A 27,968-nucleotide genomic window follows, 5' to 3' on the forward strand; every position below is an offset into this window, starting at 1 on the left:
AATAACAGCACCATTTCTCAAGTAAGTAGAGGAATTTAGGGAAGTTGGTGGAAAAAAATTACAGGGACGCAGGCCTGAAAAGTCGTGTGCAGCAACAAGCAAAAGTAATAAAAACGTGCTTAAAAATCATTTATTGAATTCGTGACAAAAATACTACGAAAAAGGTTGGGGCCAAAAATGATGAAAAGGGAAAAATAATCGGGAGCAGAAAAAAGTGAGTAAAATAAGAAGAAAAGTCGGGCTAAGAATGCGACTGCGACTGTCAAAGATGCGACTGTGCAAAGACAATATTTGCCTGCGTCAGGATGGAAAGTCCTTTGCTATCTGTCTGCACCCCCCAAAAATATATCCCTTGCTGCCCCTTTGCTGCAAAGGCCAAATTGAAAAGGGGAGCAAACAAAGAATCATCCATGGAAACGAGATAGCCCAAGGAAAATGCTGCGAGGAAAATTCTGGAAAAATCGGAAGAAGAAAAGACTGCAGCAGCATTTTGGACACTGACATTAAAATGGTCAAAACGCGTCAGAAATGTAAAAATAAGAGGAAATAAAAAGCAGATATTAAAAACTGGAATAGAACATAATTTTATTACAATATTATTAAATTTAATTTACCAAATTCCATTAAGTAAATACAAAATTGTGAAAAATAAAATGATTGCTAAAACCATTTTAATATTTCAAATAATATTACTAGAAAAAAAGACACAGCCATCAAATTTTACTGCGGCTTAATTAATTAAGAGTGGAATTTAAGCACAGGATGGCTAAATAGAAAAAAAATTAAAAAGTCATGAAAAAGAGACAAAAATCACGCACTTGGCTGCCCGATAAGTTGGCCCTCCCTTTTTTTGTTCTGACCATTTTTCCTGCCGAGTTGCAGGTGCGAAGAACAAACAAAAAATGGATGCAGGGGTGCTCGGAAAATGAGGGGCTTGTGAAAACGGCGGGGAAAAGCGGGAAACACAATGAGCGTCTGCCATTTTCGCAGGTCACTGAGCGCATACAAAAGACAAAAGCCAACAGCCGACATTTGGCACAAATCGCTGAATGGATTTGTTTGCCGCCCCCTCCAAAACGGACCCCCTTTTTCCACGCCACCCCTGCACTCCTAAAAGGGCAGGGGAAAAGCGGGAAAACTGCTCTTTGTTGGCATCGCTGCAACTGACAAGAGTTTTGCGTGCGGCACACGGTGTAAATTGTCGTCCGAGGCAGGAAATAGCCGAGAAAACTAGATAAAAAACAGGGAAAGGTGGAAGGAGTGGGGGAATATCTATCCAAAAGCATAACAAAATTTTAGAAGGTATAAGTATGCAAATAGAATAGCTATTATATTAAAATATTTGTGGATTTTGTTTTAATCGGAAACAGTTATCGTTTTTAAATACTAAAATAAATACTAATACTAAATAAGTTCCACAACTTAATGCATATTTTAGTTCACTGATTTCAGCACGCACTGTAATTCAATTAAAACCCACACTGCGTATGAGTGATGACAATATAACTTAGCTTGTATTTTTCCTTTCCAAAAATAAAAGATTTAATTTGGTGTGACAATACAAAAAGAACCTCTTATAACTATAATTATATGTAAATATAAATCTAGTTCACAGTTTTGTGGATTCGTATTTAAATTCAATTATTTCAGCTTACTGAAATGTTGGCCTTCACGGCGTAAGAGTGATAAAACAAGAATCATATATAATTAAAAAGCTTAAGATTTAACTTTGTAAGCCGATTGTGTGAAAATGCAAGAAGAGCTCGTCAGAAGGGCTTAAAATTTGCAGCAGACTTATTATTTTGGCCAAAAGTTGTTCAGTTACTTTTCTGGATTTAACCATTGCCATTGTTTGAGGTATTTTGCGAACATTTTTCGGCCACAATTCCAGGGCCATTTTGTTGCCTTTGTGACCTCAAATGAAGCGTCTACAATTGCAGCTTGAGGTCAGGTTCGTTGGGATCCGATTGTTCACATGCACCGGTGTATCTATGTGTGCGGGTGTATCTGAGTGCCGGTGTGTGTGTATTTGTGCCTGTAATTTGTATGCATACACACACTCTCAACTGCACAAACACTTACAAAGGCTGCACGTGTCGGCCAGCAACAACAACTAAAATGGGCGCACAGAGAAAACATAATTATAAGCACATGTTGCGCCCACTCACACGTACACGAGTGCACACAGACACCCGCAGGAACACCCACACACTCACACCCACACAAAGTGCACTTGCTGCAGTTAGCCCCATCCCTTTCTGGCACACATAAATTACCGCATTGAAGGGTGCACAAAAGTCTTGTTTCAAGTCTAAAGAATTTTGTACATGTTTACACCGGGAAAAATGTTGCATAACCATTATTTTTTCTAAATAAAAGTCTTAAGTAACTCTTGTTGTCAGTTCCAGGAATTTATTTTATTATTTGACTTCAAAGCATATGCTTAAAATCGTTGCCTACTTATTTGCGCTTTTTAAAGAATTTCTAAAAATATACAAAAAGTGTTTGGATCTGGTTTTATAATTTAATGTTTTATTTAAAAATTACTTACATTTATTACTTTAATCTGATGCAAAACATCCTAATTGTTGCCTTAAAGTTTTGAAAATTATATAATAATGCTGTTAACACAAAGTCCGCAAAATGGTAAATGACCTAAGTGATTGCATTAATTTAAGTACAATTAAATCCCAATTCCTTTAAAAAATTTGCTAAGTGCAGCTGTTAGTGTGTGTCCGTTTCTGGGACTTTTGAATTTCGGCTTTGTATTTCGTTACATGATTCGAATTTCTAAAAGTTTTTCGATTTGTTTTTGTTTTGGACGAGGAGCAGAGAGCTGACCGCCTGTTTATTTGGCCAGCATTGGAGTATCGGGTTCGAACTTGGGTCTTCCTGCCCAAAATCTGACACTTTTCAACTGGCTCCTTGGCATCCGCATCCATTCAAAGCGGAGCAGGTGAGTATTTATGGACACTGCAGTAATTAGCCAAGCACAACTGTACCCCTCTGCCGAATAAAGTGAATTAACACCGATGGTCTGGGCCTTACTTTCAATTCGACAGGACCTTATGCCGGGCAAAATACACATTTACGAGATGGTATTTTGATCTTTTGACTTTGATTAATGTTTAGAGCCACTTGCCAATTAAACTAAACACTAACTAAATCTGCAAACATTGCCTAATTGTAGTTAGGCACATTATTTTATCAAATTATTATGGATATTCTCTGGACGTTCTGTTATCTTTGAAATGCTAGTGTTTTAATTGTGCAGTTAGTTTGGAAAATATCAATAATTGTTTATGGTTTAGGGATGGGTCAATGGCCAGTTTCATTTGTATTTTACTTTATCAACCAGGTTATCTTTTTAAAATCTAGGAACTTAAAAAAGTTTGTATAAAAAAGTTGAATAATAATAACTATACTTTTCCCCGTAGCATATGGTATCAGCTTAATCGTTCGAAAAGAAAACTGACAAGTGACATATTAGACAATAATTTGTTCACGGTAAGCCCTGAAATTCCCTGACCAAGATCTGACATTTCTAACGATCCCCTGGGCATAATATTTTCAAAATGCAAACATCCGACTCAGGTGACAGTTTTGCACATTTTTGCGAATGCCAATTGCACTTATCCCACGTCCCAAGAGAACCAAAGAAAAAAAAAATGATATAGATATGATTTATACAGCGCTGGCGAATTAATTTTGAATGGAAATGCTCCTGGTGACTAATAAGCTGTGGGGAAATGGAACGGGGCTTTCTGGGTTTTCCGGGTTTTCCGCGTTTTAGCGGGCGGACTGAGTTGCATTCGAGCGGTGGCAAGTGGAAATTTATTAGTGCTCTTGACAATCGGCAGCCCAGAATGTGCAGAGCGCACATTTTTCATTCGCATTTCAATTCAGATGGCTCTAGTTAATGCCCCCTCCTTGGGGGCCTGCAAGCCCCCTTTCATCCCATTCCCACTCCCATTCCCATTCCCCGATGACAAAATGTGTCCGCGTTGCAGAAAAATGAATTTCTATGGCCTCCCCCTTTTTATCCTTGCAGCGGGACTGTAAAATATGACAAACAGCAAATCGCGGCAGTTATTAAATCGAAGCGGCTCAATAGATTATTACATTCAGGCCCCATATACAAAAAGGAATGCATTTGCCAGAATAAAAAATGGAAAGTATTCGCCTGACTGTCGCCATGGAAACTGTCAAATGGCTAATGAATCCGGGTAATTATATAAATTAATACACATTAGAATGTTGGAATTTAGTCGACGCTGTTTAGTCATTTCTGCGCTTAGCTAAGGCAGCTTTTTTTAACGTTTTTACAGATAAACTTGGTGATACCGCGTAAAAAATAAATTATAATTGATTTTAGAAATATAAAAAAAAGGGTTTTCGTTGGTATAATATCTAAAGCGGGATACGAAATTAAAAAAAAAAAGTTGTTCGATAAATTTTGGGTTATTTTTTGGTCACCTTTTTTGATAGACATCACAAAACTTTGACTAAAAAACAAATAATTAATAACAAATTATATATAAAACAATAAAACAATTTTTTAAAGTGCGCCATTTAAAAATCGTGATTCGATAGTCCTTGTAAAGGGCTTCAGAAACTATGTTTTTATTAATTTTTTATGAATTTTTACCCACATAAGTACTGTTATTTTTAAGAAATATTAATATAAATGCTGCACAACTAAGCATCATACCCCACTCAAACCATCAGGGAGTACACAAATTCATCAGATATTGAGCCATTTTATGGACTTATTGAAATACTTACACACACACACAGATAAATGGAAAGAGGTCCGAACACAATGGATGTTGCCGAATAAAAAAGAGAACAGCGATATATAGATGATATATCCGAGGCCCCTGGGAAATGGGGCGGGGTCGTGGGGCCAGGGGCGATAAGCCCTCAAAAAGGAGGCCATTGTAGAATGCAATTGACATTTCAATGAGACATCGTTTTCTCCATCCCGTTTTCTATTACCGGAAAAGCCGAACTGAAATTGACGTTTAGGCCTTGATTAAAGTGAACTCGAACTCGTAGCCAGAAATCCAGATATCCTGACGCAGATCAATCAAAAAGTCACACAAAAGCCCAAATTTGTACAGCATTTGGCTATCAAAATGATTTAATTGGTTAGCGCACAACAAATTTTTTGTAAGCTCTATTTTTTTTTTTGTGGCTTTCTGTCTGTTTTTTTTTTATGACAACGATGGATGAAGTCTTTGCACTCGATTGACCACAAATCAATGGACAATTTAGGGGAAAAAAGGGTAAGAAAAGGAAGAAAGAAGGGCTTTCCAGATCGGACAAAAGATGAGATGGCCATATCCACCTGAGCCCGTGTGCATTTGTTATTCATGAGCGGCCATCAACACCAAACAATGTCCAACAACAGCAGCAGCAACAACAACAATTACAATTACAACAAGAAAAGAAAAACTCGAGCTTTTCCTGGCCACGTCCACAGCTTGATTGTCCAATGGGCTACTGACGTTTCCGCTTGCCAAATGCAAACGGAAATGTCACAAAAAAAAATGACAGAAGGGAAAGAAGGAAAAAAATTGAAAATGAAAAGAGAGATTGTTGAAAAAATTTTCCTACGTGGGCGGAAAAGTTTGGGGGTGGGGCTGCGGACTGCGAGGCGGCTGCAACTGCCAACTGCTTTTGTTATGAATGATGATGGAAAATCTGGCAGCAACAGCAGCAGCAGAAAAGCAGTGGAAAAGCAGCATTTCCATAGACCAACCAATTACACTGCAAGAAACGGCACTATGCTTATGGGTTAAGCCTTAGAAAGCTTAGGACCTTTTTAATACGATTCTGAAATGTTGGGGGTATAATATAGATATTATTACAGTCCGAATTTGATTTTCAAATAAATGTTTTCCTAAGACTTATGACCTTATGACCATACGAAAAGTTTAGGCAATAACAACCTAAGTCGGTTTATAAATATTTACTGGTAGTTTACATTTTTTTAATATTTAATTAAAATATATTTGTGTTTTAACTCTAATAAGAAAACCTTAAAAAAAATGTCATATTCTGTTTAATCTAAATGTAGTCTCCTTAGAATATTTTTGCAAACTATCACACAAAAACTAGATCTATTCTTGGTGCTTACGAATATAATTATTATATAATATATATTTTTACTTTTCATCCTAAATTTTAGTTTAAATGAAAATACATTTTTCAATTTATAAAATATATGGGACTTGGAAATACCTTATAAACCTTTAGTAAAAGAGCCTTTCCATTTAAATTTTATGAAAAACAAATTTTTACATTTGAAGAAAATGTAAAATAAAATGCTCAGTGTAAAAATGCCGTGCAGGACCTCGGCTGCAGTATCGGATCTTTTCGAAGGATGACGAGGAGATCGGCGGGGATAATAATTTGGGTGATTCAATTCAGTTTGTGCAACGAGCAGGCCAGCCAAAAACTTTGTGTGCGAGAAAGAAATCGGATTCCTTCTGCTGGTCACAGGCGAGTGGAAAAAAAAGAACAAACGAAGCTCCCTCTAAAATTGTCCGGGTTTTCCCCCCTGCGGACCACCTCTTAACCCTTATTGGGTATTGAAATGCAAATGGTCGCTGGCCTGCCGAAATTAAATTATGTGGAAGTAATGATAACCCTTCTGTCTCTGTCTCCGTATCTGTCCCAGAGCCACCCGATTTTTCCCCCTTTTTTGGGAGCCCCTTTTCCTCGGCTCTACTCCCATTTTCCACCTCCCCCCTCAATGCAGGGTCTTCATTTAACTGGCGACGTAACGCCTTTTTTGGCAGCTGTCTTCATTGTGTCCTGCCACTGCCCCTCCTTTGCACACCTCCCCCCCGCTCTGAATTTTCCGCTTTCCCATCGCCGGACCTCGATTTTCCCCCTGCGGAAAACTGGGGATTTGAGCGAATGCAAAATGAATTGGGTAGGTGTGTCGCCAGCAGCCGCTAACGGCAATTAATTGTTTGCTAAAGTGTCTTCGCACTTAGTGCAAGTGGACAAAAAAGGGGGGTCTGTGGGAAACTGGACTTTTCCCCCCACACCAACCCCCTTCCGGAAAAGTTGCCGGAGATTCATTAGGGCCAAGAGACTGAGATTGAAAGGTGTGAAAGGTTTTGTGGGCCATAAACTCAAAAGGCGCTCCATTTGATGGCCATCAAAGATGGGATTTATGTCTGACCCATAAAAACAGCCCATTACCTTGTTAGATAATTATTTAGTCATGAAAAGTAAAGTAAAATGCTTAGGCATTATTATAACCTTTTGTATTTATTGATTTTAAATGCTGTATATTTATTATAGTTTTAAAAATGAAATTCGAGCCAAGGAACGCAACCCTTTCTCAGTAGGGTTTGTATTCTTATATATTTTTTATTTATTATTAATATTAGTTAAGAATTAAACTATGAAGTAATAATAAATATGATAAAACTTACTTTAATTGAAATTTATTTGAGTGTAATTTAAATACTTTTTGAATTATTTCCAAAAATACTGATGATAAGATAATGTTTTTAAACTCACAACCTTTGGTATATATGTTTTATGATTAGGAAAAAATCCCCCAGTATTTTTTAGGAATTTCTAAAAATGTTTACTTTTTCTAGAATTTCCAAATTTAATCTCGAAAACCGGAAAGCTCTTTTGACCCGACGCCAAAGTGTGTGATTGCCCACTCTGGTTGCCTGTGTTTGCGCTGTGTTATTTTACTTGTTTGTTTCGATAAGGTCTTTGTGGGTTGTTAAGACCAATGCGAACTCCTATATGTACCTACATATACATACATATGCCAAGTACATATGTTTATATATGCATTTACAAGCCGTTCGCTCAGTGCGGTAATGTTTTCCTTGGAATTTGCTGCCCCCGGGGGATATTTATACACACATATACACATAGAGAGGGGCACAGAACAGAGCAATTTTGTCATTTGTGTCGAGAATTTGGCTGGAATTGTGGCAAGTTTTTGCCTCGGCTTATTTAAATAGAAGCAACTTGCACATCCTTTCGGCATCTCGGTTTCTGTTTCTGTTTCAGCATCTGCATCTGTGTGTCAAGTGTAGGCCGTTTGTGGCCCTGGCTATAAGAAATAAACAGAACGAACCGTAGGCACTGCCACTGCACTTTCCATCCACTTCTCAATCCATCCATTTGGCCAACCATCCATCCATCTTTTCATTTACCCAGCCATTCTCACACGGATGCGTATTTACATAGCAAATATTAACATTGTGTAATTTAGTTGCTCTACAAAATGTGTACAAGGATATAGGCAAGTGTCTTTAAGTGAGTGGCAAAGACAGTGCGTTTCAGGCCCGTAGTTCGAAATATTCTATAATTTTTAAATATTTTATAATAATATATATATTGGCTTAACTTAGCACTAACATATGCCACTAATATTTCCAATAGCTATTTCTAGAATTTGTATTTCAGGCGCATAGTACCAATCATTTTACAACTTTTAAATATTGTATAACAATAGATTCTTATGAAATTTGTGAAAAAATCTTTTTGGAAACATAATAGACCCCTGGACCTTAGAAAAACCTTGCGCACTGTAGCCTCCTATCGCAACTTAACTTGGCCGAGGAGCACAATTTGCCCAAGACTTTTCTGGCGGCATTAGCATCTGGGCGAGAGTTTCGCTTCCATTTCGGTTTTTAGCCTAGGCAAACTTTCCACATCCCACCCAAAGTACACACAGCAAAATAAGGGGGGTGCTTCGAGTATTTATTTAAAGGCAACCCAGGCACTTTCTCCTCACTTGCAGCCTCTCAGGCTGTCATAAAGCACTTTCTGCCCCCTCATCGCCTGCCATTATAAACTATTATTCCGTCTTGGCTGTTGATATTTTTCCAAATTTAATTGCATTTCTGTCCAGGCTCTGGATTACACACACACACACATATATACATAAGTTGGGGGAGGGGGTATATGGGGTATACAGAGTGTAGGGCCGATCGGCGAGTGGGTCGGTTTTGGGTCGGCAGTGACAAGACAACTCAATTTGATGGCAAATCACATCATATGCTTTCCAAACACGTCCCAGCCAGCAGCGACAGTAGCACGCAAAAATTTAAGTCACGAAAACAATTTCGTCAATTGTTGTTGTCTCTGCGACAGACGGACAAACCGGCGGACAAACTGGCGGACAAACTGACGGACGGACAGTGTCCTTAAGTGGCCAAGCGCCTTGAGTGGATTACAGCGCAACGAGGCGACATTATTGTGATTCCCATTCCCGAAATTTACTAGACTGCGCCATCGTTATGTGCACTGCGAAAAAAAAAGGTTTACTAAGTAAAAGTAATAGCAATGTTGACATTAGTAGTATCTCTACTTTACAGCTGCAGCTTTTAATTGAAAGGTGATTTCCAACTTTTTGTGATAAAATGACTTACGTTAAGTGGTAAAAGTGAACTCATATTTAAAATCAAAATGGAGTTAACTTTTTTACTCAAATAGTGTTTTTTAACACTTTTTATTGTTAAATATTATTTAGTAAATATTTCCTGAGATGAAATTTATTAATTTTAAAATATTTCTGTAAAAAAAAATAGAATCATGTATTTAAATGAGATACCTTAATTTTAAAAATATTCTACACAAGAATTCACAATCAAACTTAAGATTTACAATGTGTATTCAAAAATAAACTTATATAGGAGTGTAAGGTATTCCAAAAGTATATAGGTCTCGTTAGAGGCACCTCATCCATATGGTGTAAGCTAACAAAAATAATTCTATAATTTTAATATTATTGTTCAACAAAGAATCAAAATTTTAATCATTTACTATATAGTATATGCTAAATTTAAAGGTCTTGGAAGATTAATAAAATAATTTCTCAGTGTTTCTGTCCATTTTCGGGGGGCAATGGTTGCTGCATTTGTTTGGCTGGGCCAAAATTTGAAACAATTGAGTCGCGAATTAGCATTAAGTCAATCACTTGTCTAGCAATGAAATATCTAGCCAACGCAGAGCACGTAGGATGCCCAGAGATAAAAACAAAAAAGCTGACAGATTTATGTTCGTCTGAGGCAGGTTCTCTGTCTCGAAAGTTATTGCCATTCGGTACTTTCGCAGTTTCTTAATAATTTTAACGATAGCTGATGATTGCTTGGGCCCAACCATTGGAGGTGGAGGAAAATTCGGGAAAAGTATAAGTAAAGAGAAAAAAAATATAAATGTAAATAGGAATATTAAAATGAATTTTTATAAAGATATTTGTGTGGAGTTTAAGTGATTTATTGAAATTTTAACAATATAATAGAACACGTTAGGTTTTTAAATTAGTTTTCGATTTCAATTGTTATTACATTTTTCCTTGGAACATAACATCTTAGGACATCGAATTATGAATCTCCTTGGTAAAAGATTTCACTCATCTCGAATGGTATTTTCCACATGACCTACATCCACATAATTTCCATTTTCGGGAAACCACCAACTACTAATTACTAAAACGATTAAGCAGCAGAAAACAAGCCAAGTCTCTGGCTTATAATCGTCATAAGGATAACACAAGTAAAAAGCTTAGGGATCGGGCGAAATGAAAATAGAAAACCACAGAATGATATAATGTCCCATTGGATAAACCCCGACATTCGCACAAAAAGCGGACAGACAGCGAGAAGCTTTAAAACAATTAATTATAAATTTATGGGATGATGTTGAGAGGGAACCAGGAACCAGGAACAAGGACCAAATGCAGACATTTAAATAACTCGGCAAACAAAAGCTAACGGAAAAGGACGAAGGACAAAAAGGAGTGAAAATGGATTTCCATTTAAGGCGGCATGTTGAGCACATTGTTTTTATTAAGTGTCGCATGATATGTGCGATAAATATATATGTACATATACGTGTGTACATATATCCAATGCTAAGCCCGCAGTGGCACTCCATTCACATAAACACTTCAAGTGGTAACATGACGTGCAACTAATCCGTTGCCGTTCCCCAAAAAATATGTTAGAAGTGGGCAGGAGTGTCCGGATTCGGGTTCAGCCGGACAGCTGGACAGTAGGACACTGTGGCCTAAAATCCCAGAACAACCAATTTAGTTCTTAAAAAATTAAGAAATATTTAAACAGCAGAAAAAGGGGATTACCAAAAAGACTCTTCAAGGTGAAAAACTTATTTTTCCAAAAACACCTAGAAGATATGAAAAAAAGAATTCAAGAAACATAATATTCTTAAACTAGAAAACATATCACAATACCTTAACAGCTTATATTATCAAATTTACTATATTGTTCAAAATGTCTTAATATATTTTGAAATCATATCGAAATATTCAATTACAAAATTAACCTCTAATTGAGTCGTTAAAATAATATCTACCTTATTTATTGGAACCCCAAATAAGATATATGCTTTAAAACAAAACACTTAATGTTAAAATATTAGTGTTTTAGTGTCTGAAAAATGCTTTAAAAACAAGGTTTGTAAATATATAAATTTTTTTTAAACATCTTAACATATTTTTGAGGTAAAAGAAAACATTCTAGACCCACTGTGCCAAGGGGACATCATAAAAACAGCTGCCGACCCTGCACAAAGATGACGACTGCGACTCCTGATGATGATGATGATGACCCCTTGATCCCCGACCCGCCCCGGGCAACTGCCCCGCCCCCACTCTCTATATAATGCACGCTAAATACATAGTTTGAAAATAGTTTTGAACCCTTTCATCAGGCAGCCCCACAGCTCGCAGGCAGCCGCAAACAAACAAAAAACCCATGGGAACTCGACTCGTGGCTTTGGCACCAGCATCCAAAGAGGGGTTTGGGAAATTGTTGGTGAAAGCGGGACTGGGGAAAAGCGGGCTGGTGACAGTGGCAGAGCATTGGCTGTCATTTTCCTTATTTTTCCTCTGTTTGTTTTATATCTGCCATATGACCTTTTTTGTCACATTTAGACCGAGTTACATTTTGTCAGTCCTTAACCAACTCATCAGGGTGGGCCAAAACTGCACTGCTTTGTGCTGATAAATGAAAGGCGAACGTCTGCTGGCCCCTCTCTTCGGGATTTTCCATAGGGTTTTCCTCGAATTTTCCTTGCATTTTCCAACCAAACCCCCTGCTAACCACATCCACAGTCTGCGCTGCGTCTGAGTGAATGTGTCTGTGTGAATGGCTGCCGAAATGAATGTTGCAACTAAATGAATAAATGGAAATTAGTGCCAAAAAGGCAACGATGCGCACACAATGAACGGACAACGGACAGCGGACACAACACTACGGACAGATTTACGGACACCAGGACGGACCAGAATTGACGGACAAAAAAGCACAAATTTTAGCGGAGAGCTAGCTGTACTCGAAAATGAAGCATCTGGCCAAATCATTTTTCATAGTCTTTTTTCAAGGCCTACTTTTGAGGAGAATTTTTGTTTTGAATGTTGAATATTTAGCGACTTTTTATAGTTTGATTCATTTTTATAGTTCTTTGGCAAGTATTTCATTAACAATCATTTCTAATCATAAATATTTAATAGTAAAAGTTACACACTTTATTGATAGAGTGATAACAAAAGTGTTTGTAATTGCTGTTTAAACGCCACAGCTCTCATTTAAAGCGTCTGGCTCCCAGAAAATGGCAGGAATATTATCGTATAATTCAAAAAGGGAGGAGAAAGCGCAGTGAAAGCGGAGAAAGGGCAAAAAGAAGCAGGGCATTGAAGCGAACGCATATCTATCATTAATATCGCTGCAGTCAGCTGCTGTTGTGCTCGAAAAAAAAATCCAGCAAAAATGGGAAACATAAGCAAAAATAGAACTGAATATCAAATACCCTACGTTTAAATTGAAAAATATAAAATTCAAATGCTAGATGTTTTTTAAAATTAAATAAATGGAAAGTGCGCAAGGTGCATTTGTAGGCAAAATTTTTTTGGAACCAAAGACGACACTTAAAAATAATACCTATATTAAACAACATGTCTAACTCATTTGTTAAAAAGTGAGATACACTCTTAGAATATGTAAGTTTTTAAAAACAAGATGGAAATATAAAAAAAATAATGTAAGACCTTTTAAATCAGTAATACCCTTGGAAAATAGGAAAATGGAAAAATGGCTGAGGAGAAGAAGAATGCTGCTACACACACACACACATACATGGGCGGCCATGAATGCTAACACACACCACACACACACACATACACCATTGTGTGGCAGCGAGGTTTACTGGGCTGCATTTTCTGCATTTTCCGCAGCAGCAGCGGCGGCGGGAAAAGCTGTGGCAGTAACTGACTGCTGAACTACTGCCAACTGCAATTAATCATTTTTCTATCATTTTCAGATTTTTTACACACACACATAGTGCCTGGTTTTATATACATATACATATGTATGTGCATGGGGTAAGTTATGATTTTTCACGATGCTGTTCGACGATTTCGGTTCCCCCTTCTTTTTGGAAAATGTTTCTTTCGGGAAAGGGAGTTTGGTTTCCTAGCGGCAAGCTAAAAGCTTAAATATACAAAAAATAAATGCCTACATCTGCCTTATTTCTGTGGTATTTTATTAATAAATAATTAAAAATAAAACAATACAGGTTTTTGATTAATTATCCGAAACGTTTTACCACTTTAATGAAAATTTGACGGCCCATCTTTATGGATGTGGCGAAACATACAGACAGCACAGTGATGTGGGCCTATGATGCACGCCCGTAAATTTGTGCAGGGACATCTGTCTGCTATTAGCCGCCGTAAATTGCATCGGCGCCATCGGCCTAAGCGATTTCTAATGGCGGAGCACAGCGGGCGGCGCCAACACCTCCGCAATCTCCGACTGCTCCTCTACAAACCACACTGTTAAAAATAATCAATAATTAATCTGAAAGGTAAGAAAAGTTACTTTATTTACACCACAAGAAAAAAAAACCTTTAATATATAAAGGGAAAATTTAAAATTGATTTATTCCAATCGAATAGTTATGCTAGTCGAGAAATTTCCTTCTTTCAAGGCGTTTAAGTAAAATATAAACATCTATTTCAGGATCACTTCTAAAATATATGTTTATATTTTACTTATACGCATGCACAATTTAATTGGAATATATTTTATTTCTTGCTAAAAATATCAGTAGGAAATATACTTATAAATATATATAAAAACCTTTTTAACAATATTTTATTGAATGATTAGGTGTATTTCAAACAGCAGTTAAGTATTTTACATATGAAACAAAAGATTTTATTATGATATATGTATCATTCACTAAAGAAAAATATTTTTTATATTATTTGTGTTTAATATCAAAATAAAAATGTATGCTAATTTATTTTCTCTCGGATTAAACAAAAATTATAAAAAATATTTTATAGAAATATGTTTTTCTATATTACATAGTTCTTGAAAATAATACAACAAGAACTTTTTCCTTCATTTATATACCCTTCAAAATACATATAAATTACATTTTAAAATTTGACCAAATCGATACTGCTTTCAATGTATTGTACTATATTTAAATCCTTTCGTTCAGTGCTCTTTTGCGGATCCTTTGGTGCATATGTGCCCAGAACCTGGCTGGAATACATACATATGTATGTACATAGATTAGGTCAATTTGCTGGTAACTTTTGATGATGCCCCGGCAGAGGAGTCCAAATCGCAGGCCAAGTCGCAGACTAAGGGGAAACTTTCGGCCTGGTCACTCATTGATGCGGATACATCCGGTGGCTCGGTGGGCGGTTCGGTGGGTGGCTGAGTGGGTGGCCCAGTGGGTGAGTCCATGCACACACATATGTAGGTAGGTGGTTCGAAGGGCATCGGACATCAACTGCTAACAAGTCAACAAGACCGGCTCCGTTCAGTCGGGCATTCGCATTCCCAGGGGACATTTGGTCAGCTCGGTCAGGTTAAGTGTTTTATGAACTTGTTTCAATGGAGTCGAGTTGAGTCCTTACAAAGTGCGTGCGTGTGTGTGTGTGTGTGTGTGCTCCAGGTGCCATGTGGTGACATGTGGCCAGCAGCAGGAGCACAAAACAGGAGCAGATCCAAGTCCTCGTCTGTTGCCATTGAAGCTTTTAATTTGATTTTCGTTCAAGTGTCGTTTTCTGTGGTTCCCCAATCGCCTGTCTCTTTCTGCCGACCCTCAGCCCGTCTCTTTCTGCCATCACCTTCGCAATTTGTGCGTTTTGGACCATGTTGATTGTAGCCAACTTGAGCCTTTGGCCCGGCTTAAACTTCTTCTCCCGCTTCGATTGGGGATCCCACTTTTTGGCCAGGATTTCACTTGGGTTCCTGTTCCCCTTTTTGGTTGAGGTCTCAGTTTCTGATTCTCCTAATGAGGCATTCCTTTGCTCCCGAAAATCCTTTAATTAAAGGCATTACATGGCCATTCGAAATTTAAATTGGGTTGACCAGGTTGACTGTTTCTGAAAACATAATCAAAATAAGTATTGGCTTTACGACATTTTTTAAAAACAATATAAATAAGTTGGCGAACAATTAAAATATTTTTGGATCTACCTAGTAAAATATTTAAATATTATTTTTATTTCATTGGTGCCTATTTATCCTAGGTTAAGTCATTAAATATGTAATTTACTTAATATTGATTAAAAAACTATATGGTTTATTTGCGTAGGCCATAAGTCATAACTTAGCTAGATACAATTCTTAGCTAGAACTAATTGGGAATTATAAGTTCCTACTGAGGGGACCATTTTTCAATTAGCTTTATCGATGACGTTACCTTGAAGTGCATCTCCAAACATTTACAATTTTTAAGAACCCAAACATCTGATTGCAATTATTATACACACCTTCTGCAAGGGTATAAGAGGTATAAGGTATAAGGGTATAACAATAACTCTGTAAACAATTAATCAACCTTAGCAACCTCAATCTCAGCACTCTTTCCATTTGAATTCAAAGCTGAAATAACCGCAATAACAGATTGCAAAGTACCTGTGCAGCCAAGTAAGTGACATTAAGCAAACAAATTATTTAATTTGCAAAAAGGAAATGACTTTAAATAAATATAAGTTATAATTTGAAATTTAGTGTGGTTTCAACCGAAGATGCGAGTGCCACGAAATCGCCAAAAGGCTCTTCTTTGGAGCCAACAAAATCGATTAAAGCCGCATTCGAAGAATTTCCGGATTACGCTATCCACTTGGCGGAGAATCCTGTCCAGAAATACGGATGAGTTCTGTCGCAATACCACCATTCATGGATTGAAGTACATTAACAACAGCAAATTGCGAAAAAGTGATAGGTGAAAAGGGAAAGCTATTCAAGAAGCTTTTATAATATTAAATATAACTACAAAAATAATTAATATGATACAATAGATGCTACACATTGGAAACCTCAAACCACTTTACATATATTTAAGGATTTTTTGTATCCTAAAATAGTTCGTTTTGTAAGCAGATACGCACATGTTACTCTTGCGATATTAATAATTGATTGATTTTATATTTAAAGGTTCTTTTTCGGCATAGCCCTGCTGGCGGTGCTTTCCATAGCCATTTACCTAATACAGGACGCCTTCGATAAGTGGAACACCAATCCGGTTATTGTGGGCATCGATCCGGAGCTGACCTCCATTGCCAACGAGCCTTTTCCGGCGGTGACCATCTGCAATTTAAATCAGGCTCTGGCCGAAAGAGTTAAAAACTTGGCCAACGATTCCATGGAGTTTGCAATGCTGCAGTTGCTCTGTCGACGGAAGGTGGATGTGGAACAGGTCAAGGGAAATAATTCCAACTGGGAGGAGTTTATACTAAATGTAAGCTAAAATTTATATTAAATCGCTGGATAAGGAGGTATTAAAAACTAGGTTAATCCTTTGACTTTTCTCTAAACATATAAGTAAAAGTCTTTTACTATATTTATTTATACCAACAGATCTCACAACCATGCAAATCAATGGTGATTAATTGCCGTTTTGGCGCCGATGATTTCGAATGTGCTCGTTTATTCCATCCCATTGTGACCGATGAAGGTCTATGCTGTGTTTTCAATATGCTGCATCCCAGGTTTATGTACCGGAAAAGGTGGGAAACTCCATTTTCATTTGACTTTAAGTTTGTATACAATTTTTCATTTGATTCCAAACCAAAAGATAGGACTTTTGTTAAAGCCTTTTGCAAAGCACAGCTTTCGGTTCGGAACTTTTCTAATCGTACAATAACTTGGAGTCCTTGATTTTAGTCAATAGAGAAACCTAAGCTGTACCTTTAACTGTAGTCTTTTATAATATTTAAAATGGGAAGTAAAATCAGAGATATATTTGGTTTGGAACTTTTCTAATCGTCTATTTATTTGGAAGCCTGGCTTTTAGTCAATGGGGAAACCTAAGCTATACTTTTAATTCTAGTCTTTTATAATATTTAAAATGGGAAGTAAATGAAAGGAATAATGCTTAAAAAATGATATTACTGTTTCTCAAATTAGAAAAACTAAACTTTAATGTGAAATATTAATATATGCTGAATGAGAATATGTTAGAAAGCTAGGACATTTATAACCACCATCACTAAAAGCTTCAATTTCCAGTCCAGTTCTGGTTTCCCTTTCAAATGTTTTACTAGAACCCGATTTGCACAAATATTAATATTTAGTAAAAATATTTTTCTACGACGGTACAGATAAAATAACACTATTGACCAAAAGTTTTCCAAGTTGCACAGAAAATAAATTCAAATCGAATTCGAAAAATTTCTTAAATGTATAAATCAGAAAAGTCCTGATACAAATTTTTTTTTCAAACTTGTTCCCTGCAGTGTTCCCTATTCGCACCGCAATATAACCCTTCCCGTGGGTTTCTATGCGGTCAACTGGCACGCGGAGTTGGGCTATCGCAAGCGGGGTTCCCAGCCAGATGGGGACAATCCGCTGTACCCTCGACGAGCCCAAGGAACGGGTGAGTCCCTGGGACTATCGCTGACCCTGGATGTCCAGGCAGATGCCTATTACTGCTCCTCGTCCAGCAGCATTGGCTTCAAGATCGCCTTGCACAGTCCGAATGAATCGCCAAATGTGCGGGAGACTGGAGTTCTGTTGGCTCCCGGAATGGAGACCAAAGTGCGTATAGATCCGGCTAAGATCCTAACCGAGAAGCACCTGCGTAATGTGGACCGCCGAAGCAGGCGGTGTATATTCCGCAATGAGCTGAAACTCCGTTGGTTCGCCCACTACACTCAGAGAAATTGCGTGGCCGAGTGCCTGTCCGGCTGGCTAATCCGTCACTGCGGCTGCGTGACCTTCTATATGCCCCGATTGAACAAGAACGATACCATATGTCCGCTGCGCAAGACGGAATGTGTGGAGCTAATTCGATTCAGGACCATTGTGGCGATGGAGTCCTGCCTGGAGGAGTGCCTGCCCTCGTGCTTCGATCTGACCTTCAGTGCGATTGCCTATTCCACGAGGATCTCGCACGATGGCTTCAGGGAGGCCCCCTCGAATAGCGGCTGGAACTTCTCCGATTCCTATGTGGAGCGCAGTGTGGCGGTGGTGAATATGTACTTCAAGGATCCCACATTCAGGGCCAGCAAGCAGACAGAGTTCATTGGCTTCTCCGATTTTTTGTGTAGGTCAATGCTTACCTAATCCTCCTAAATCGCTAATGATATATGCGTAACATATTTACAGCTTGCGTGGGCGGTCTCATGGGTTTGTTCCTGGGCTTCAGCTTTCTCTCCATCGCCGAGTGTGTGTACTTCGCCTTGATTCGACCCTGTCGCACTTGCTCGGAGATCCGGCAGCTTAACCAGCCCAGGAAACAGCAAGTTAACCCAAGGAAGTCTCCGCCCCCAGGCAACATCAGATACATTTCACCGGCCAATTGGTTTCAGGCCGAGTTGGCCCATCAGCAGCCCCACAGGCAGCACTTTAATCCTGCTTAAACTTAGCACAATAACACTAATCTAGATAAGGTCCCAGTACTTGGTCACGTAGCCGTTTTTGGGCAGGGCCAAATTTGCGGGTCGCTCGTAGTTCATGGCAAACTGCTTGGCCTTCGACTGCAGCTCGTCGTCGAAAATCTGAAAGATACAAATCAGTTATAAATACACATTAAAGGAATTATAATCAACCGCTTACATTGCACTCCTTTCTGTCCAGAAGCGGTGCCAAATCAAATTCCATGATGGGCAGCGAGGAGTTGATGAACCGGGCAGCATTGGCCACCTCGGGAACAACGTGTTTCTGCAGCAGTGTAATCTCCCACAGCGAACTATTGATGGCCTGCGATTTGACGGGATCCGATTCCGTTTGGTTGTAGGGATCGCTGAGCTCATCGGCCGCATGACTGGCGCGTATCAATTTCTGCAGGCCCGTGTGCCTCAACAGAAGATTGCAAACGAATCGGATCATGATCACAGCATCTTCGGTGGGCGATTGGAGGGCCAAGCGGGCGAGACGCTTCACAAAGGCAGCCACCAGATTCTCTGGCAAGTGGGTGGATGTTAGGAAGATGTCGGCCAGGTAAAACAGACGGGCCTTGTACTTGTTGAAGAACATCCGGGGATAGAACATGTTGTACAGCTTCTCGTATACATCCGGATAGGTGATGTTCTGCTTTTGCATCAGCGTGAAGAGTCCCTGGAGGGCCAGCAAGGCAATGGGGCCATCTAAAGGATGGTAAAACAGTTGTGCATTGGGATCTATCAGATTTCTACAAGTGAATACCAACCAAACTGGTGCAGTGAGTCCATGAGGAAGTCGGTCAGCTGGATGGGATCTTTCAAGTGGTTAATCACGCGTTCCAGCAAAACCACCAGAATTTGCCGGTGCAGCTTCTCGTCCACTGCGTTGCTCTTGGCCATTATGGCCAGCCAGAGAACGTTCAATCTCTTCTGATTTTGCTCATAGCTAAACTGTTGATTTTTTGCACTTTCCACGTGGTAATCGGCCGTGTTTAAAACCGATTTTCCAAAATCGAGGAGGTTGACAATGGACAGGAAGTTCATGGCTTTGGTGGGGATGTCCTTGAAGTCCTCCTTGGGCAATAGGTTTTGTAGTGTATTGAGAGTAATCTCCAGTACATCAAGATTTTTGCAGTATTTCCCATAGTTGGTCAGAGCGTTTGTGGGTGTTTCCTCGGAGTTCAAGAGGGTTGCTAGAATATCACGGACTCTGTGGGTGGGCCAGCCCGTTTTGGGTGCTATGGGATGTTTGGCCTCCACTTTGATCAGTTGCATGCACACTTTTAGAGCCGTGGAACTCTCTGAATCCACCAGAAGATTCTCCAATAGGAGCAACCAAGTTTCCTCGTATAATTCCTGGATTTTCTGGGTCTGTTTTTCGCTGCCTTTGGTGGCCATTCGTTTAAGCAGGTTCTTGAATATCACCTCGAGGGTATTCATCACCTCCCCAGCTGGCACATTATCGGGGGTGTCCTTCTGTTGGAATTAACAAGATTAACATGATATTTATTTAATAATTTTGATGATTTACCAGCAGTTGAACGAATCCCTTGAGCGTTTTGATGTCCACATTCTTGGCATTTAGCAAGGAATTGGCCTTGGACTGCAGCTGCTTCTTGGCCAAAGGCTCCGCGTTGTCCTCGTCCTTTTTCGCAGCTAATCGTTTCATTTTTATTTAAATAAATGTGGTTTAAAACAATTCAAATGCAAAGCAAAAGCAAAACAAAAGACGAAAACATGCGGCGTGCTTCAAGGGAGTTGCCAGATCGATAGGAAGAGTTCATTCACGCGCTGCCACCCTTTAAGTTTTAAAAAATATCGAACGCAGATTACCTTTTGTTTAGTATTTTTAATTACATTTTTTTAAACATTCCAAAAAGCTTATAAAAATTTTATGACAAGCCCACATACACATTGTTCAAAAATTATTAAGCGATACATCGATAGGTTTGATTTACAGCGATGATAAAAAAATAGTCCAAATAATCGTATTTTAAACATAAATTACTTTAAGTTATATTCATTTATATATATCAAGCGATGCGCCAAATTTTTATTGGTATTTTAATAAACTTTTATAATAAATAATAAACTTTTATATGTTGCTTGGTGTACATTTTCAATTCTTATGTAGTTTTTCAAAATAAATACGTCAAGTTATACTTATCAACTTTGTATTTATGAAATCACAAAAGATATAAGTCTCTATTTAAAAAGTCTTTATTTAAAATCATTTGTCTGTTAATTTTGGCGCCATCTTAAGGTCATAGTGAACGTGTGGAGCTATCGATATATGCTTGGGCCTACTAATTCAAAAAGTACCATCTCTAGAGCGGCAAGGTGAAAATGTAAAATAAAATTAGTTTATACATTAAAATATGAATTACAATTGTAGATTATAATTAAAAAAACTTTCTTCAAAGGTTAACATAAATTAAGCTAAAAAATACATTTTTAACATTCATTCTTAAGTTTCGCTTTCATTCATAAAGAAAAGTCACTCAAATTGAGTTTTCACTTAAACGTGCGGCTTGTTCTGAGTTCGGTTTTCCGCTTTAGCGCTCAATTTCTCGTTCGGCTGGCGAACGAAGCCGCTTTGTTTACAAATATTTTTTGTTCCTTTGGGAATTTGCATGCGCGCCTGTTGCGTTCTTTTCGCTATCGAGAAAAAGTTGAAAAGGGGGTAGTTCATTAGGTATTTACAGAAAACATAAAATAATACCACTTCAGAAAATATTTTTTCTTTACTTAGCATATATAAAAAATAAAAATAAAACACTTTTTTTTAACAATAACTTAACTTAAATTTTTTTTCTGGGTAGAATTTATTATAGCGCTCACAACTCAATAAAACTACTACAATGAACGCATTTTTTAGTGTTTGAATTTTCTATGCTTAAACTTTGTAAAAAACGTATTACTTAAGTCTAAAAAATTAAGAACAAATATACACAGAGAAAACTATCTAAGAACATTGTTCTTGAATTGAGAACATTCGTTCTTAAAAACCGTGTAAGTACATTTTGGTATCAATATAAGAACGAAACGGTGAGAAAGAGAAAAGTTAAATTGAGTTTATTTAACAACTTTTTGATAAGTATACACTAAGGACTGAACTAATTGTTTATTTGTACATACAATGTACATACTTAAATACCGCCAGTTCCACTTGATTCGAGCAAAATAAAAAGATTTTCAACATAAAAATGTCGTTGAAAATGTATTGAAAACGGCGTCAGCAAGTATATTAAACTTACGCACTTAACAACACTTTAATAATATTTATTTAAAATTCTTGAATAATTTATCGAAAAGATAAATTATTTAGTTTATTTAGTTTATTTATTTACATTTCTTATTATTAAAATTTGTTTTTATATTTTTGAAGTGTTGAAAAAAAAATGTAAAATAAGTTTAAAAATATTTCAAATATTAGAGTAATATGTTGAGTCCTTTTCGTAGGCGGCAACGCGCTCGAATCGTTCCACTCGAGTCGCATCCTTCGGATCTTCGGCTCGTCCTTCGTCCTGTGTTTTGGTTTTGTGCCCACTTGCGACTGTTTCGCTTTGGATGGCGCGTAGTTCGCTGGCGAATGTCCTGAACGACGGTTGTGTGGCGGACTAAAACAGGACCAACAGGACCCTACGGAATCGGGCTGAAGAAATCATTTCAAACCGCATAGATCTCAGTTCGAAATTGGTACTTTTTGAAAAATCTCTCGGCAGTTAACAATTTTTTCTTTATTTTTTAATGTGTCTTATGAAATGAACAAAAATTTACCAATGGAATAAAACCCTAGAAAGGGGGAAGAAACAAAATAATATTAAAACAGATTTGAAGTGTAAGAGAACCCGGTTTTAAAAGTTTTTTTTGTGAAAAAGTTTCGGTCAAGTGTTTCCGGTTTTGCCTTTCTTTTTTAAATTTCCCGCTGTCCAGTGACTTCAAGGAATTGAGTCAGGTGAGTGGCAACTTGTGGTGGCGGAAATTGAGTCAAGAAGCCGGTAATTGAATTAAATCCAGTTTCGAAATTGAGGTTTTTGGCCTTACAAGAATCGTTTAATTGCGCTTGGGATACTCGCGCTTTTCCCGCTTTTCCTGCTAATGAACTCCCACATCCGGATTGAGTTTAAATTCACTGGCCAAGCGGCTTTTGTTCGCCATTTGATTGATGAGGCTTAAAGGGATTTAGAAATAAACTGAAAATCATAAGGGGACAGGTGGAAATGACACGTGAGATTTACAGAAGTTCTCAGGAGAATAATCCTTGAATTTGCTACTAAGAAGTAAAATGCTTCCAATAAAAATGCATTTGTATGGTGATTTTCTCAATAACTTTTAAAGTGTATTTAATTTTAAGTGGTAAAACTTTTATTGTAAATTGCAATAAATTTTTAAATAGTGCTTTAAAAAGTTAATAAATTACACATGAATTTTACAGATTTTAGAAAGTCTCCTCTTTTATTCAAAATGTGATAAAATGTAAAACCCGATTAGTGAACCAAATTTGTAATTAAAAAATAATTAAACATATTTTTCAATGAAATTTTAATCAATTAAAACAAAATGATAACCAGGAATCCAAATATTCTGATTTTTTTTTATACATGGCCCTAAAAGCTTAAAAAGGGATGAACTTGTTGTGATTCTAAAGATATTGTTTGTAAAAATTTGTAGTTTAAACATTTACTTAAAAATAATTTCATTAATTATTTTTATTAGCGCACAGAAAACCTCAAATGCAATAATAAAAAAATTACAACTTTTTGGAATTATTTAAATGTGATTTTTCAATGATTAAATAACCTACAAAAAAATTAACCGTAGAATATTTAACAATTTATTGTCTAAATTTCATTGAAGGTAATTTTAAGAGTGTTTCAATTGCATATTCACGTGCTAATTCTGCTTTATTAGCCGGACACTAGAAAATGCTATTTAATGACTTCCCCACCGACGATAATCCAATTGCTTTCGTGACAATATCGCACTCGCTACTTAACCCGCGAATTAAATATCCCTTTGTTGAAGGTGCGGTCGGTGCATCCGCTTAATTCGAAACCAAATCCAAATCAAAATCCAGGTACTTAGATATCTGGCTTTAACACGCGATGCGCACCATGCGACATGCATTTAATTTCATTTTCAGCTGGCCGCCCAATTTACACATTTAACGTGTGTAATTTGCAGCTAAATTTAATTGGCCTAATTAGGTCCGACATGGCCGTGGATCGTGGGAGAAAACGGGGGTTGGGGGGTCTTTTCCTGGTACTGGGGGTACGAGTTGCATGTGGGCGGTATGAGTTTGCCATTAAGTGTTTTGGGCTAAGGACCCAACTCAAAGCAAACGGCAGTCGCGTCAATTCAGGCGAAATCAACTGAAATAATTGCGCCCTTCAATTGTCAAATTGCGTTGGATCTGACCTTAAGCATTTTCCTTAATTGCAACAATTTGACGGAGATGCAAAGTCTTGCAAATTTATAGGAAATAAGTGGGCATGTGCGTGGGTACTCAAATCTTAAAATAGTTTTCCCTTTTTATACCCATGGTTATTATTAAACCTGCCAAGCGATACTAAAAAATATCTGAATATATATTGAGATGTACCTCAAAATGCTTTAAATGATTTAAGATTTGATTTAATTAGAAAAAACGGTATATATTTGTTATTATGTTGTAGTAAGTAAGTTCTAATGAAGAGCCTACACTATATCGGACCTAAAATTAATTTAATTTTAAATTTTCTAACATAATGTATTGGCATTGCTTTGCAGTTTAAAAAAATAAATACAACTTGTTTTGCTTGGATGAATTTAACACATAGGTAATAAAAACTATAAAACTTACCAAGCGATACTAAAAAGGGATGCGAAGTCTTGGAAAATGATGGATACAAGTGGACAAGTGTGTGGGTCTTAAAATAGTTGTCCCTTTTTTCACTAAAATATATCTGAATACATTTTAAGACATAGCTCAAGTACATTTAATGCTTTGATAAAATATAAAAATAGATGTTTTTAATATAATTAATTTTTAAATATTTTCGGTTTTTATTATGTTTCACTATACTAAAACTAAAGAAAAATATTCTACAAAAACATATATAGCCCAGCTTAAAATTGTAGGACCTACAATGTAGGTACTATTTTAATAAGCCATTTTGTTTGTGTGTGCTCTTAATATTATTGCATAAGTTTTTTATTGATATGGTTTTTATAAGGCCTTTTTTGCCTCTCGAACAACCTTGGCAACCCTGAAAAAATTCAGAAAAATCCCAGAGGCCTAGAGGGAGAGATTTCACTGGCTGGATTCTTTCTTAAAGCGCAAAAAATGGTGCAAAAAAGTTTTCCATAATATTTTAACAAGAATTTAACGCTGCAGGCAAGGACAAGGCACACAAGTCCTGAAGTCCTGCAGAACCCCCTCAGCCCCCTCCTTTCACCCATCCCCTTTAGCAGCCAGCAAACATTGTCCAAGAGACCAAGATGTGGCATTAAAAATGAAAAAGCAACTCAAAATTCTCTGTCTCGCAAATGGGAACGCAGCAGTAAAAATACCAAAACGCATAGTCACAAGGGGTGGTTGGGGGGGGGCTAAAAGCTAGGAAAAGCGGGGGAAAACCGGGTGAAAGCTGGGCTATATGTAAGTGAAACCTTTGGATATTTTCTCATCTTTTTTTTCGAGAGACTGGGGTCCAGGCCTCGGCTCATCTGAGGCATGCAAAATGAACCATAAAGTGCAGTCAGTCAAGTTGTTTTGAAGCCCTTTTCCGTCGGAACCCCCTTTTCTGCACCGCCCCTGAACTGATAAGCACTTGACTAGCAGGCTTTGACCACATTTCTGCCCCTTTTCCTTGGACCCCCAATCCCCCCAATACCCCTGAACTCCCAAACTCCAAGCCCCCAACCTCCAAAAGCAGAAATAAAGCCGATGAGCCCGGCGCCGGGTTCATAAAGTCGGACTCATATCTTCCCTTTCCGAAAGGGACTCGTAAATGGTCCCTCTCTGCGGGAAAATATTTCGAAATTATGTTTCGTTTGAGGTGCAATTTTCCCAGATATAAGCAGTCACTTTTTCAGTCTCTGCTGAGAACATTGGCAAATTGGAATGGTAAAGTCTGAATGCAAGCCAGCACTTGGGTAATTAAGAATCGTTTAAAAATGTAAAGAGCACATTTCACTGATTCAAAAAGACCATAAGACAAATTGAACGTGAACCTGGAAAACGTAGGAAAAATGTAGAGCTTGATACTCATGTTTAGTTTAAATGAAATCGAGGAAACGGTCCCTGAAAATGTACCAATTTTAAATGACAATTTTATTTTATGTTAATAGCTGCAATATTTTTGGACAAATATTATTTCATCAAATAATTTGTAGAAGTTTTTATAACTTAAGAACTTAAATGATAAATTACATAAAGCTAGTATACGAATTAAACTCAAACTTTAATAAAAAAAACACTGAACAATTTTTTCAGTTCAAAATATTGGTATTTCAAATATATTTTAAAAATAGTACCCTTAATTTAAATAAAAGATATAACACCAAAAGAAGATGTCACATAAAATGTAGAAATTACTCTGAAGTAAAATCCTAGCAGCGTTCACTAGATCTCCCCAATTCCAATTGGCAGTAACCACTTGCGAGAGTGCTCGGAAAATCGCCCATGGTTTTTCCGGACTAATCAGTTGAGCCATAAACATTTAGCTGGTTTCATCTGCCCTTAAAAGTTGACTAAATGAAATGCAGCAATTCCGGCAGTAATAATAATGCTTGGCCATAAAGCTTAGGAATTACACCTCAGACAAATGCAAATGTTATTGTCTTGTCTCGGTTCCCCAGTTGTCTTATTTTTTTTTTGTTTTATTATTATTTTATGTTTTTTGCATTTGCCACCCAGCTGCCCCGCCCACTTTTCCCCACACTTTGCCGCCCATCTAACCACTCATAAGCTTACTTTACACACACACAGAGACCAAAAAGACAGGGGCAAAACAAGATAAACACGTTTACAAATTTTAGCCAAAGCTTTTCCAGGAGCGGGAAAATCGGGGGCAAGTGCAGGAAAAGCGACAGAGAGACACACGCGGGTATCATGAAAAATGTATAAAGAGCTGGCAGCTCTGGGTTTTCCCAGCCTCCATTCGTTTTTGTTCCCTTCCTTCTTCCTGGTGTGTAAATTTAATTGATTGACATCACTTAAGCGTAAGGACAACAGCCGGCAACAAAAAATGTAAAAACAAGACGAAAAACAAGGACGAGAGCATGTAAACAAATGATTTCTGAATTGCCTGCCAAGCGAAAATGATAATCGAAAAAAAAGAAACGCACATCTTAATTTGTTTTCAATGCAAATATTTGTCCAAGCCGAAAACGTTCTTGTTGACTGAACGTTCCGCCGACTGATTTCGCCACTTGAACCCGGATTAGTTGCCACTTCAAAAGTTAAATGTGTGCGAAATCTGGTCATTTTCATCTGAAATTCATTTGAAACAAATTCAATTCTTTGCCTGAAATTGTGTCTGGTTTTTGGATATTTTGATTTACCTAAATATAAGAATAAATGCAGTAAGGTTATAGGAAATGTATCTCATTGTAATGTAGGAGTACAAAAACCTCTATATCTCCTCTATTCCAAATTTGGGTTGAGAAAACATATTATCTATGCCATACCAGTCTTAAAAAAATAAAATTTGGTTGAAATTTTATGTTTATGGAAAATACAGCGCAAATAAAATGAAACGAAGTTGAACATTTTCTTACCAAAAACCACTTTTTTTTAAGAAATATATTACAGAAGGCTTCTTTTTTTCTGAAAACTACCAAAAATCTTATGTAAAGTTAGATATTGGGTCAAATCATCGATATTTTCTAAATTGTAAAACTATCGATATTATCGATAATACTATCGATCGTTTTACCAATCCCAATTCAAATGATTCAGAAAGAAGTACGCAAAAAGCTTGGATGAAATATAGTAGGTCCTTCCAATTTTCTGAAATTAATATCGTAAGCCCAAAAAGTCATCCCAATTAACTTGACAACA

The 27,968-nt window shown here is 37.3% G+C and overlaps 3 protein-coding genes across 4 annotated transcripts in view; 2 read left to right on the forward strand and 1 right to left on the reverse strand.

Annotated features, from left to right (window-relative positions):
* The first annotated feature begins 16,035 nt into the window (after positions 1 to 16,035).
* On the forward strand, positions 16,036 to 18,901 carry ppk8 (pickpocket 8). The gene is made up of 5 exons (XM_017087016.4): positions 16,036 to 16,263; positions 16,476 to 16,779; positions 16,899 to 17,047; positions 17,777 to 18,585; positions 18,648 to 18,901. Exons 1-5 carry the CDS (start codon positions 16,067 to 16,069, stop codon positions 18,899 to 18,901), a joined length of 1,713 nt encoding a protein of 570 aa, XP_016942505.2. The 5' UTR covers positions 16,036 to 16,066.
* Positions 18,841 to 20,677, reverse strand: LOC108019221 (nucleolar complex protein 4 homolog B). Its single transcript, XM_017087017.4, has 4 exons — positions 20,454 to 20,677; positions 19,690 to 20,398; positions 19,098 to 19,627; positions 18,841 to 19,039 (listed from the first exon to the last, which is right to left on the reverse strand). Exons 1-4 carry the CDS (start codon positions 20,589 to 20,591, stop codon positions 18,923 to 18,925), a joined length of 1,494 nt encoding a protein of 497 aa, XP_016942506.2. The 5' UTR covers positions 20,592 to 20,677; the 3' UTR covers positions 18,841 to 18,922.
* A 1,836-nt stretch (positions 20,678 to 22,513) lies between these two features.
* AstA-R1 (allatostatin A receptor 1) overlaps positions 22,514 to 27,968 on the forward strand; it is a 113,837-nt gene continuing 108,382 nt past the window's right edge. For both annotated transcript variants that reach the window (XM_017086594.4, XM_017086595.4), the window contains exon 1: positions 22,514 to 22,880. The gene's annotated coding sequence lies outside the window, so the exon portion shown is untranslated. The remainder of the gene's footprint in view (positions 22,881 to 27,968) is intronic.

The sequence above is a fragment of the Drosophila suzukii genome, chromosome X, assembly GCF_043229965.1.
Source record: "Drosophila suzukii chromosome X, CBGP_Dsuzu_IsoJpt1.0, whole genome shotgun sequence".
In the NCBI taxonomy this organism is placed as follows: Eukaryota; Metazoa; Arthropoda; class Insecta; order Diptera; family Drosophilidae; genus Drosophila; species Drosophila suzukii.

Bases quoted from the DNA above. Each gene is read 5' to 3' on its own strand.
- ppk8 (XM_017087016.4), top strand. From the start codon at position 16,067: ATGCGAGTGCCACGAAATCGCCAAAAGGCTCTTCTTTGGAGCCAACAA. The intron at 16,264-16,475 runs GTGAAAAGGGAA...TTATATTTAAAG, and splicing joins AAATTGCGAAAAAGTGATAG to GTTCTTTTTCGGCATAGCCC. The intron at 17,048-17,776 runs GTGGGAAACTCC...TGTTCCCTGCAG, and splicing joins AGGTTTATGTACCGGAAAAG to TGTTCCCTATTCGCACCGCA.
- LOC108019221 (XM_017087017.4), bottom strand. From the start codon at position 20,591: ATGAAACGATTAGCTGCGAAAAAGGACGAGGACAACGCGGAGCCTTTG. The intron at 20,399-20,453 runs GTAAATCATCAA...TAATTCCAACAG, and splicing joins AGGGATTCGTTCAACTGCTG to AAGGACACCCCCGATAATGT. The intron at 19,040-19,097 runs GTAAGCGGTTGA...TGTATCTTTCAG, and splicing joins TGGACAGAAAGGAGTGCAAT to ATTTTCGACGACGAGCTGCA.